This window comes from Trichoplusia ni, chromosome 1 (assembly GCF_003590095.1).
Source record: "Trichoplusia ni isolate ovarian cell line Hi5 chromosome 1, tn1, whole genome shotgun sequence".
Lineage (NCBI taxonomy): Eukaryota > Metazoa > Arthropoda > Insecta > Lepidoptera > Noctuidae > Trichoplusia > Trichoplusia ni.
Genome location: NC_039478.1, coordinates 11412536 through 11426944, shown reverse-complemented (window position 1 = coordinate 11426944; position 14409 = coordinate 11412536). Strand labels below are relative to the sequence as shown.

Sequence of the window (14409 nt, the reverse complement as noted above, 5' to 3'; positions counted from 1 at the left end):
TCTTCTTTTGTTTATCCTCAAACTTTAACTATAATTGTTCAACAGTGTTAGCATCGCACGTTTTTGTGTGAGGCGTTGTGATTTAAAAACGTGGGTAAACATTCACTTGTTTCATTTCCTCGGAAGACGAAATTATTTACCGGTTTGCTTTTGTAACGTGATTTCCTTAAGATGGTATACAGTTTGCATTGGGATATTGCCAATACGAAAACATTATACAACATAGATAAACCGATAATAGTCGGATACCGAAAATATAACACCTTTTTCGTGTTTGAATTCACCAACTTATGAGAACTGCAAGGATAGAGCGACGAGTGACAATGTGAATGCATCGTGTCGCTCCCGGCAGGCTGAAAAGTATATAGCTGGACATACTCGATTCCCTCTTGCAAAACTAACCACCAGCCATAGGCCGACATCAATAGAAGGAGGGAAGAAAAACATGTCCCCACAATGCCTTATGGATCTCTCTAATGGTCAACAAATTAATAAATAAACAGCATTAAACACTTACCCTGCACAAAGCGACGCCGGTATCGAGTCTGTCCAAGAAGTTATCCGCGTTGATTCGAAGCTCTGGGTAGAGGACGGTCAGCCACTCCGCGAGATCCTCCTTCATGGCATAGAGGTACTCCTCGGAGGACTTGAAGGGCCTGAAGGGCCGCGCCTCCAGAAGGACTGCGCCTGCACTCGCCATCGTTGAAGTTAGATGGACATTACTGGTCTGGAACAAGAGATTTTCAAGTTAAAATCGAAAGGTTCAAATAGCCCGCTTTAAAGGCACTTTTAAAACGTTACAGTAGTGATTCTAGTTGCACGGTTCCAAAGTGTCATTCTTATGAAGAAAGAACCGGCAAGAAACTCCATAAGATACTCTTTTAAAAATAAAATATTACAGTATCATTGTACATTATTAGTTATGTTTGTAAAAACAGCGTAAATTAGCAAAAATAGTATCCACTAGCTAATTATATAGGTAGTTAGTTAATGATGCTTGCATGCAAGGTAGTTGTAGGACGGCCTCAAGTACAGAGGAGTGATGATCTGCGCAAGATGGCTGGCACGAGCTGGATGCGAGCAGCCAAAGATAGTTCTCGATGGCGTGCAATTGGGGAGGCCTATGTCCAGCAGTGGCCTAATATGGGCTGATGATGATGATGCTTGCATGTGTTGATAGTAAGTCATACATAGGTAAGTATTTGTTTAAACAATAACTTGGTATTTATTGAATACAAATTCTTAAATTACTTCGTAATTATTAGTCAAGTAATTTTTATTTTATTCAATGAATAAATTAAGCAATTAATTACTCAAAGATTACTATCTAAATAAATGATAATTATAAATAAATTTTACGTTAATAACATTTCGTATCTTATTCAGGACTTCATTATTATAAAATTAACCTCAATATATGTATACACTTCTTGTTTATTACTTTTAAAGTTTTAAGCATTTGCGTGAACAAAATATTTTACAGAGAAATTGATTGAGAATATTTTTTTATTCCGTTAATATTGCTTTGTTTATATACGACCGGTTCGAATCTGCGCAAAACTGATGTATCTTTAAAATAACCCAAAAACTATCACGTATTACAGCAAAGAAAAATATAGAGAGAAAAACCAGCACAGTTGAACAAGAATTTCAATGTTGAATTAAGCCAAGTCGGAGACCTACAGCCAAAAAATATTGACAGCAGGTTTTACATAAACCATACAACAAAACTCTTATTAAGATATATTTAAACATAACAATTCCCAAATCTAACAACGCGTATCAAAACGATGACAGTACACTAGCCAAGCCTAGTTCATTTTAATATATTGTTGTAAATATTTCATCCTTGACTGTCGCCATATGATTTGACAGTTAACATCAATTACTCATAATTAACCAAGCAAGGAACATTTGAACTCGGAGACATCCAACATTGTTCTTACATTTTTTATAGCCGTCTAGACAAATGTTAGCAAAAACTGTGATAAAGATTTGAGTGCTTATTATGGTAATTAATGTTGTGAATTGTTTAAAAATAGTTTTAAATCAGCGCTGAACAGTCAAATCAATTGCAAGTGTCTTTAAGTTGTGCCAATCTGGCATTTGAAGGGTTTTAAGTGGTGATAAATAGATTAAAGATCGTTTTAAAGTTAAGTATAGTTTTCCACTAGCTTGCCCTCCTAAAAGTAGCAACATAAGCTTTTTGTCTGAAGTCAAAATGTTTCCTGTTAAACTTTGGTTTATTCATTTTACAATAACACGTATAAATATTTAAACAATAGTTCATACTTTGCCGTTACAGTTTTCCTTATTTCTCGCAACCCATAAAATTAGTTATAAAACCGTTCGAAAAGGATATTCAATTCCCCTCGATAACATTACAAGAACATTTAAATTCATTAAAAACTTCAACAAAAAAAGAACAGATTTTAATCGGTAAACATGAATAGATCCTGAACTATCTTTCTGATCAGCTGTTCATACATCCCATGTCCCACCATCACCCACACATTCACACTAGACCATTCATGACCAGCTGAGGCCAAGGCCACACAGAGGCCCATGCATCAGCCGTCGTCAGCTTTGTGACAGTTCATTTACCCACACGCTCGGTCGCCCGCCGCGGCTCACTGCTCGCTTTCGCGGGTTCCACTCCCGACTCGGGTAATGGGTATTGCGATTTATTGATGTTACATCATTAAAGTGTTTGTTAATATTCATGTATAAAGTGAGTTTTGTTACAGTATTAGTTCTGTAAAAACTTTGAATGCTTAAAAAAAGTTGAAGGATTATTTTGTGCTTTTGAGGATGATATAAAATAAAAGACGTAAAGAATTTGGTCATAATAGACTCGAGCAATGTCCTAACAGTAATAGTTATATTATGATTAATCTGTGACAATTCGAATGTGAAGTTTCATCTGTAGCAAAAAGTAGAATTTCAGTACAATGCAATAACCCAGCAAAACTATAGAAAAATTGATTCAAGGAGTTAGATTTTATTTCTTGTTGAAATTGGCAAATAGGAAATTGGTAACCCATCGCAAAATGTATAGTCAGCACAGTCCCTAAAAGCAAAAAGAATGGCAAGAGCTTTTCACCAGTTTTTTTCCCCTTTTTTGCCACACCTTGTCAATAACTATCGCACGTAATGATTGAATGTAACGTATTACGCATGCGCAGACTAATAACTATGATAATTGTGCGTTTCTCATTCGATCTGCGGGTAATGAGACGTGAGCTATGTGCATGTAACTATAATGTATGGTGGGCAGTAAGAGTTGTTATACACCTTTATAAGGGGTAGCTAAATTAGAAGGGGCTTTTAATTTGTGAATGTAAGTCTGATGGGCAGGCTACGAGCTTTTTTTCTCACTCATCATTTTAACATTTTTTGATAATTTAGTTGAGATTTCCTGACAATTATTGCTTCCTCTGCTTCCTTTGATGATATTAGTTGTTTAAATATTGGATTCATATTGGATGGCTCACAGGAGTCGTAAAGCTGGCTAGTGTGGCGGGCTAGTCCTTGGTCTCCAAGCTTATTCAGATTTAATAGGAGTTCCTAATCATAAATTAGCTGACATAGCGATTGTACATGTACAGCTTTGTAGATTACCACTTAGTCCAAAACGACTCGTGGATCCCCCAAACAGACGATACGAAAAAGGTAGCAGGAATAGCATGGATGCGAAGATCAAAATACAGAGGATGCCCAGCAATGGGCAAGGCTGATGATGATGATAAACTCTTGTAAATTAATTAACCAACAAACCGGAATCAATTGACTGTGTTAGAACCCTTTTCATCGAGTCCTAAGCAAACAGGTCAAGTGAGACATTTGTGCCAAATGAGACATAACAATACTAAGCTATTGACTCCATACTAATGAGGCCGTTGTAATCCGCGCTAGGCTCTCGGCCTAAGATTACAGCACTCGCCAGAAATGCGAGCAATTCAGGTTGTTTGTTTTCATAATACTGACCTGAATTACGGTCCAAATATTCGTATGAAGGCTATTACAGAAATTCGTCAAGCGTCATCAGAATTATTTGTTATGGTTTGATTTCATTTTAATTAAGGATTTTGAAACTTGATGTATGTACAATAGCTGGTGTACTTGTGTCTAAATAAAAAGGAGTTTGGATGATGATCAGCTTAAGCTCGTGGCTCTGCCTGTTTTGATATGGGCAATCGTGATAGACTACTTTCTGTCTTGGCATTTGTTTGTTTGTCTTTTCACAAATACTTCAACAACGGTCTATTTATTCTAAAAAGTTTTTCTTGAACAAATTCCGCAAATATAATAGAAAAATATTAGATTACAATCAGCAGACACAAATTATTATTTTTATTCCATCTAATGACAATTAAGATCATGACTCATACACCGCAGAACTAATTCACTAAGAAACCTAACAACGTTCAATTAAAAAAGACCCAAAAAATACAAAAGCTGAAACAACTGGAAATGAGGTCAGAAATAATAAAGCTCGTATTAAAACTCATAACAATACATATAATGAACATTAAGTTACGCAGCGCGTAGTAAACGCCCGCGCCGGTAGGGTCAGCAAGACAAGACAATGGTGGATCCGCCGCGGTTGCGCAAGCGCACGCTCTGCTGACTTCCGTTGTCGCCAGAGTACCGACAGCAAAAGAGTCGCAACTAAACAATATTTGTATTTAAGTTATTATTTTTTAATAATTTAATACAATTTACTTGGACACTTATTTTTGAGGATTCAATTTGTTCTATTTTGACAAGATAATATCAGAGTTCTTGTGATGCGGATAATGACATATAAATTGAAGATAAGATAAAAAAAACTATATTTAGAACCTATTTTGTTTCCCACGGGTGGGCAAAGATAGACTTCAGACCGTTCGGTTGTCAATTGAACTAATTTTTTTTACTATAGTGACATTTTAAGATATACGAGAACATAAAATGTTTCTTTAATTTGTGACCACATGTCAACCCGAGAGATTAAAAACAAACAAAGATAATTTGAGATAACGATATCTTAAGGAATTTAAAATATACGTATTTATTGCGCGTAATATATATTATTATAATCGGTCAATACCAATTTACAGCAGCAATTAAACCGATATACTTCAAACAAAGTGTTTTACGTTCGTAATTACATATTAAGAAAACATTCAAGTCACTTTGTGCATGTGACTTGAATGTTTGTGAAACCCCCCGCGGCACAAGGATAAAGTTCTTTAAGGCAAAAGGAATAAAAGTATAAGAAAATAAACTAAACTTAATATTAAAAAAAGACATCTTCAAAATAATTTGGAAAGAGTATTACTTTATTATGAGAATAGAAGTCCTCAAAAAGGCCTCTGCTTATTGGAGCTGTGTCCTCCGTTAAAAGGGACCAGGTTCCTTCCCATGATGATATCGCGTGCATAGAGAGAGATACGACAATAACGACTTCGATTAACAAACCCACAGCTACGACTGCTCGGGATGATATTCGGACCCGAATCAGAGTCCGGTTGGGTCCGAAACTAGTCAAGCAACCGTGATAAATACACGTAAGCAAACTGTCCTTATAGTTTAGGAATAATCTTTTAAGCTAGAAATATCTGAATTAGGTTTTAAAAAGCGAGATATACAATACATTTTTACATCTTTTTCTACATTCAATTTATCTAATGTCTTCTATGTACTTTAATTTTTAAATAGATAAATATTAGTTTAATTTATTTAATTATTTTCTAATGATTGTTTTGCTGTCGCTACTCAGTTAGTAGGCTAATCTGTTTACAGCGCCTCACCCGCGTCGTATTTATTTAAAGTTCGCCACCCAACACACACTTTTGTACCGCTTTACACTTCGCGACGATTCTTTTGAGTTCGCAACTGATTTATAACGTGCGTTGATGTATTTGTTAGGTTTTAGAATACGAGTTGAATTGATTTGCTTGTTTTAATTATTGTTTATAGAAGAAAAATGATCCGAATTAAAAAATATATAATTATATATTATGATATCAAAACCAACATTTTGTAATGATGTTACAGCCTTAAAAACCGTTACCTACTATCAAAAATGAAAGAGACAGAAGAATTAAACTTGATGTGAAGAATAAAAGAAAAGCTTTTTACAATAATTTGTTTTTCAGTTCAAAAATTGGTGAATAGTACTATTTTTTAAGTTATCCTCCATACCAACTCCAGCTTTTAAGACTAAGCAACTATTCCCAAAATTCTCTCTACAATCTAACTCAAAAACATTTGACATTTGAAATACACCAGTCTCGCTCGCCCTAACACTTCCTAGTCTTGGACATGCATGTGACGCAGCCTTGTATTGCGGAAGTGATACGACCTCGAACACAAATGATAAATCGATAACAACTCTTATCTTAGAGTCATTATTAGTTGCTGCTTTTGTAAATGAAGATTGAGACTCATATTCCATTGTAGCAGATGTATTGTCCAGAAGAAATCTGCAACAGGATAGTTTGTCACCTATACGAAAGATTTTCTTATGGATATGGATAATGATTTTATCGAAAGGGTAGACAACAAATTGATATATAAAGTCTTATACCTACTGGCAATACATAAAGGGCTAAGTCGAAACAAAAAAAGTTTCACTTTAAACCAGCAGCATTTAAATATTCAGGGATATATAATTTAACAAAACATTATCAAAGAATCAGACAAAGCTCTCTTGATGACAAATATAAAGAAAGATATTAATTCAATGTGTTCCAAAAAGGTTTAAATTAAAGCCTAATTATTTTTTATACTTCCCAGCCGATTTCGGCTATGGTGACTGCTTTTTTTTTTTACAGAGGAGCTAAGGTGTTCAGCTCTTCTATGCGCCCTTCATATCACATAAAGCCTAAATATCTCTCAGTTAATTAACCAACCACAGATCACACACTAACCGTCTATCATTAAACCCACTAAAGCCAAAGTGATTAAAAATGATTCAGAGTTATTTGAAGAAAATAAAAGTGATTTATTACAAGTTTCCTTATCGACAATGTTATTTTATAGTTCTCAGTGTGTCATCCAATTTTTAACTATAATGACACTTCTTTGATGTCAAACTGCCTGACGTTAATGGAACACTCGATCACAAAAACTATGAAACTGAGTGGCCTGTTATCTCATGGACAGTTTGAGACACATTGCAAAGAAGAAATAGTTATAGTAGGAATAGTAGATCTATTTGAATTACAAAAACATGCAATTGAAGATAAAGATGAAGATGAAGCAGATAATGAAGGCAAAGGTATTGCTAATATCAAAACGAATGCAGATGAAAAGGTTTCTTTTCGAAAAGCAATAAATCAACTCAAGTGTCATTTCAATACTAATATACTTTTTCTTCTTCCACTAAAGACATTCCTAGATAGAGTAGATAGACTGAATGATATGCAAATGGACTTGAAAAAAGCAAGGCCAAGTCATTGGAAATAAGCAAAACTAAAGAAGATAAGTCCACATTACAATAAGCCGTAGAATCGAGAAACGATTACGATAAAGAAAATCCCACCAAAAACATTAAATGTAAAAAAATGCCAAGTCTCTCGATGCAGTCTTTCCATCGTAAAAAGTTTTGAGATCTCATAGAAGCCAAGTCCTATTCAAAATATTTTGTAGTTATAAATCAACATTTAGTAATTGTATCAATAGTTTTCTTTATATTATAATTATAGTGACTTGGCAATGAGCACAAGAAGAAACAAATAAAACGGCATATTTGTAGGAGTTGAAAGTTACACACACCGCATGCGTAAACATTAATATCACAAAATTAATTTTCTTTTGGTTTATCCGTGTCGTCCCAACCGAATTTCGGCAACGGCAGTCAGTCTTAGTGTACTCTCGATTCATTTACTTTCATAAAGCGATGGCCCGTAAGGTATTCTTAATTATTGTATTGGAGCATGTAGTCGGTAGTGACCATCATGATTCACACATAACAAATAATCTGATCACTGGTCTCGTCAGTAACATTTGCACATAATTCCAGGCATCAAGCAGCTTTTAATTTGTGCTCATTGCCAAGTCACTATAATTATAATATAAAGAAAACTATTGATACAATTACTAAATGTTGATTTATAACTACAAAATATTTTGAATATGACTTGGCTTCTATGAGATCTCAAAACTTTTTACGATGGAAAGACTGCATCGAGAGACTTGGCATTTTTTTACATTTAATGTTTTTGGTGGGATCTCATTTATTTTTTGTAAGTGTATTTCTTTCTTTTTTTTTAGGTGTCATAATTTCTAGGACTTCAGCTACTGCTTTGCTTAGAACCCATTCTCTATCTCTATCTCTTTTGTTTCTTCTCTGAGACTTCGTTACTTCTAATGTAAACAAGCTTAAACTTATATATATATGCATATATATATCTACTAACTTACAAACTATAGCTAAACTAAACTAAATAACACGTAAAGTTCTCCGAATATCAATTATCACTACAATATTTTTTAGTTTCGAAATGGTTTTTCATAGACAGGTGGCGCTATCAAATGAAAATTATCGAATTATTCTGAAGTACTACTTAGACTGCGCTTTGTAACGAAACCATAGCGCGATTCAGACACGTACAACGCCATCTATCGAGCGCGCATACAATATTTATCGCAATACAATGGAGTTTTAGCTTTATTAATTTAATGAATTATGAATTTTATGTATTAATTTGTATTAGTGATAGTCTGTGTATTACATTTATATTATTCTTTTCTATTCTATGTATGTATTCATCCAATTGAATAGGTACTTAAACAACGAACAAAGTTAACAATGCAGTCAAAATCCATATATAATGTTCTTGCCAAACCGCAAATATAAAATTGTTTTCTATGGCATATTATTTTTTAATGTTTTTATAATTTTTCCTTTATATGTGGCTAAGGACCTATCTTGGTGCAAAATTTGAAGTTTCTAAGTCTGCTAGAAGTACCTTAGATTTTTGATGATCTGTCAGTGAGTCAGTGAGTGACAAAATGGTGTAACTTTGATCGACCGTAACTCCTAAACCATTAATTCAATTGGCATGTAATTTCGAACTTAAGCTTGTTCTAATGCCTACTATTATTCCCCGAAAAGCTAAACTCCTAGCTTTGTCCACGTCGAAGATACAGGGGGGGCGAAACAGCCGCGAATCGCTTCGAGAAAAGATGGTACGGCCGTGCCCGTTTTGCTCGAGACTTGGCAGGGGCACTGCCGTGCCCTCAGATTCACATCGATAAACATTCCAAGTGTAAATAATTCAAACTTAATGTAGGTACAAATGCGAAATTTCTATCGACCGAAGCGAGATAGCGATTCGTTATCGAGTTTTAAATCGATAAGAGTCGTAAATGTGAATCTTATATTCATGGTGACGGTTTTAAGAATAAACAATGTTATTGATAAATTATGTTTAGTATTTTTTTTGTAGTTGTTTCATAGATTGTTCTGAACTTAGACTGCACTCTCATAACAAATTTCAGAGATATAATATCAACTAATAGTGTAAAAGTAACGACTTTCAATAGTTGCAGGACTAGCACAGACAGTAGGTTAATAATTATGATGATGGGAATAGTGACAGAGATATTTAAATCAATTTATAGTTTTCATTTCGGAAAGTGTGTTCTCGAGTCGTGTTAGAAAAATTAAGATGTGAAAGAATTTCAAGTCTTCTTCGGTAAAGTGTTGATAATCTAAGAAAGTAAATAATCACCTCATCTTGGGCGACTTCTGGACATAGAACTGCTTTTTTACCATGGGGAAATATCATAACAAAATTTCAACAGAGACATGATGAATCCTAATCAACATTTACAAAGTCAACACATCTCATCCGTATTTACGCATGCGTAAATTCGCGACACAATTCAAGCGAAAACCGCCAAAACGCGTTTGCCGTAACGGTCCATAATCTAGAAAAACATCAACACACAAAACCGGAAACTGAGCATTTTTTGCTTCAGTAATTTCATAATTGCTTAGTTTTTGCTAGGTTATGTGTAGGTGAAGGTTTTTACGCCGTTAAGCACGAAAATTGTTGATTTTGGAATTCTTGATTGACTCTAAAACTTTAATTAAAAGTTTTTAAATCAAAACGTGTTAAACTTGACGGTACTTATAAACCTTGGTCCAATCAGAAAATTACAATCAATCTCGTGTTGCAAAATTTAAGTTTATATCTATAGAGGTGAAGTGTCAATGTTACTCCGCTCCTAATAAATATAATATTTTGAGATTTCTTAATAAGTGACGTTTCTCTCTGTGCTAAAAGTTTTAGGTTGGACAAATAATCTAGGCAAACGTGCGATAAAGGCACATCTGTTACATCCTCGCGTTGTGTGAGAAAAAAACGTATAAAAAGAACAAATTTAATAAGCAACGTCATCTATATTGATTCGACTCACGCGCAGCATTTATATAACAAAACATTTATTGCATATTATGTACACTTTAAACAAAGAACTATTAAAACAAATGAAAGCATAAAATTCAAATTTCGAATTTAATACCATGAAAAAACATAAAATATAAGCGATAATATTCATATTTGAATTAAGAACACAGTATTGGTGAGAAAATAAAGAACTCCTAAAATTTTAAATCTTAAAATTGGAACTAATGGCGAAACTTTTGAATGTGTCAACGCCCAAATGCTTTGGTAAAATGTAAGATTCGTCGCACGTAGACGGTTTTACTCTTAAAATAACATACATGTGTGGACTTAATGTTCGCGTTTGAATGCCGAGGGAAGCATTCGTGATATTTTAGTGCTCTACAAAGTCTCGCCTCTCATTTTAATTACTTAACATCTGCTAAGTTAGCCGGCCATGTTCGTTTGCTTGGGAAACGTTGGGCACTGTATTTAAAACCACAGAATAGATTTTATTTTTCAGTATAAGTTAAAAAACTACGAGGTGGCGATGGCGAATCAGGTTGCAGACTTGGTCAACTTTGATTTTCAAAAAGTGCAACTTAGTAGCCTGTCTTAATTTTTTGAATTACATTTTGAACTGGACATGTATGGGTTAGTCAAAGCTACACAAAGTCGTCATGAAGAGTTAACAATTTTCATGTCTCCGCAACTTTTTTACAAATAAATCTTACTTGTCTGATCTGATTGTTTCCTTCAAAATTGCAACCCAAAACGCCGAGTTTAACTCATAAATCATGTTAAACTGGCTTTCAAATAATGAACCAGAACAAAACTTGGTAATTCCATATAATTTTCTTATTTTCAGAAAGTCAGTTGTTCGACCTCACACAGCCAAAAACCAAGGTTTTTGTCTCAATTATAATGTTATTAGCCGTCGATCCTGGTTTCTCTATATTTGATCCCTTGCCTTGTAAATAAAACATTTAACAAGTTATTAAACAATTTAAACCAGTTCACATTGCATTTAATGGGTTGTATGGAATTTTTAATAGATTTACAGTCTCGTTTTTATTTAAATAATTAGAGCAACGCATTAATTTATGTATGTTGAATATTTATGTTACATGCTTTTAATTAATGTCAATCAGTTTTATTTACTATTTTGTGTTTGTACCGTAACTACGTTTATTAAAATGTTTTATGCGTCAATAGATTATGATTAAGGCATTATATGGTAATATTTTTTACATTTTTAAACTTGTTTATCGCAACACAAGAATTATTATCTTCAAATACTATTATTCCAGTCTTTTTTTAATTTTCGTATCTCTAATATATTTCTTTCATAATATTATAGTATCCAAGCATTTCTTTTTGTATATTTCGCAATAATTATGCAAATTTCACAAATTTTACAGAAATAGTAGACAGAACACAGAAGCAAAGAAACAATACTATAATTATTTCCACAGCTGTCAATTTAACCATCACTTTCGTTTGCACAACTTACATAATAATGTCATAAATCCCAGGGCTGTGCATGAGTCTCCAAGGAGAGTATCTATCGATATTGAGAAACTATTATCGATAAGCTTATGATAATGTTGGTATAACCATCCGTAAATACTATTGATAAGTTGTTATCGACAACAAATATGTATATTGTCTACGAAAAATAAGGAAATAATGATTTTTGTTATTATGAGGAAAAGGGATTTTATTGTTTGTACCTGGCATTTCATTTTAACTTCTTATATCTGAAAAAGTAAACGAAAGTCCTTGATTTTTAATCTTATTTACACCTTATTATACTTTTTGGTATACCCGAGTTTCTTCAGAATTTAATAATATTCTTGAAGAAATATAATTTGTGATTTTATTTGTAAACACATTATCGTTTGAATAATTCAGGTACCGTTTTTAATCATAATAGTAGTACAAAAAATAGTAAAAAGCAGAGGAAATTAGGGATTTTCTAACTTTCCTTATCAAACAAAAATGCTGCTAATTAAAATAAATCATAAATTATCTTTTCGTCATAAACATACTTAGTTACCCTGATATTATCCGAATGGTATTTGCTGTAGATAATTGGTTTTATCGATTTTTACCAGTGACGTCATTGATAACCGATATTTAATGATACATCACTAAATGGGACGCAATGCAGTTGCAACAACCGGACTTGATATTGTTTTATTAGCATTATCTGAATGATTTATAAGTACCTACTTAGCGCTGAAGTACTGTTGTGGCACAGACTGTTACTATAATGGAAAATGGTGATAAAATAGATGTATATTTTGTAAATTGAAATGTTATTTTATTATTATAAGTATTTTTGTACAATATTTAATTAAATTAATAAAATATATTTTTTTTATAATAATAATATTTGATATTGGTTTATTATTTTGTGAAAGGATTAATTTATCAAGGCTTTTCAAACACTTTTCTTTTATTTTTTTTTCATTTTCTAGATTCCAAAACTTGTCGCTTCTGTATTATTTTCTTATATTTTGAGTTTGATTTGAGAATTTTTTTGAAATATTACTGCTACAGAACCCGTTTGATTCAATTTTATTACAATGTTTAATACTTGAGAATGTTAATTATTTTTATCTCACTTGTTAATTAATTTAACCTTTTATAATGTTCTTATTTGCATGTGAAGCAATTCCTGATAATTATAATATTCTCAAGAAGAATAATTGAATAAAATTAATATAATAAAATATAATGCAATTCAATATCATATTTTATAAGATTAACAACTTATAACTAATAAAATAATAATAGAAAAGCAAAAACCGTTATTACAAAATAACAACGAACCTTAACTGATAAAAAAACCTGGTCTCGTCCAAGTCGTCACACCACTATTTTTTAAACAAAATCCTTATTTCGCCAAAAAAATAACACAACACTGGTTTTTTATCAAATTGATCGCGAGCTGCGCTATGCTATCGATGCGTCGATAGTCCGCGAGCGGGCGCGTGCGGCTTCCACGGCGGGTGCGGGTCGACTGACGGCCGCCGCATCGCGCGCGCGCTCCGTGATGCGCAGGCGCAGCGTACCGACACCAACAACCTTGAATGCAATTTCGAGATTTATCTTAATATGCTCCTTTTTTCGCTTTTCTTATTCGCTTTGGTATTTAATGTAGATGTATATTTAATTAGTCTTATTAAAATTATATTTAATTTGTTATGATATTTATTAATCTTAGGTTTCAAAAGTACTCATTCGAGGGATATCTTTTTCCGAGCCTTTTTTTATAATAACGTTTTTTTGCAGATATTTTTTTTTCTTATTGGTATCAAAAATGGGTCTCTCGATCGTCTTACATATTTTATAGTAGTGTTTGCTTTTTTAGCTTTAAGGTTGCTACTTTTACGTGCAACACTATTTAAGAGTATTCCGAATAAATAATAATGCTTACAATTTTGTATAAACTTCTACCGCCTGTCTACTGATAGAGATTTATAATTAAATAAGCTGCAAACTTGTTATTTTTTACATTTGGTCATAATATGGACTTACATAAATTATTAAATAAATAAATATTATACTTAATACACAATCCATGAGATCTATCCGGCAATTCACAGGTTTTTGTGTCATCATCTAAATAAAATAACTAAATATTTTTATCAATTTATGGGACAGCCTATAGTCAACATGTCAGAACATATCCCTCTGGCCCAGTGAGCGCAGATAACAAGGTTATTGAACTTTTACACACACACACACACACATACACACACACATGTACACATAGACACATCTAGAGATAAGAATCGTCTTGAGATTTTAATAGCAAGGCTAAGTACTGAAATGTTATTTAGTATAGGTTGTTGTTTCAGTAACTGAAATAGTTCAAAAAGTTTCATATTTAAGATAAGTTAAGTAATAAGTCAAGTTAATTTTGGTAAGAGCGGATCTTTGTGGGATATATATAGCATTTGTTTCGAAAGCTTATCAATCATTTCCGCAGGTCGAAGTCCACTGCTGGGCACAGGCC

General features: G+C 33.0%; 1 protein-coding gene across 1 annotated transcript in view; it reads right to left on the bottom strand.

Moving 5' to 3' along the window:
• Positions 1 to 13422, bottom strand: part of LOC113494588 (GAS2-like protein pickled eggs) — a 70467-nt gene extending 57045 nt beyond the window's left edge. The window contains exons 1-2 of the mRNA XM_026873003.1: positions 13221 to 13422; positions 518 to 727 (exon numbers count right to left, since the gene is read on the bottom strand). Of these exons, the coding sequence (XP_026728804.1) occupies positions 518 to 700 (183 nt within the window). The 5' untranslated portion in view covers positions 701 to 727; positions 13221 to 13422. The remainder of the gene's footprint in view (positions 1 to 517; positions 728 to 13220) is intronic.
• Positions 13423 to 14409: the final 987 nt, after the last annotated feature.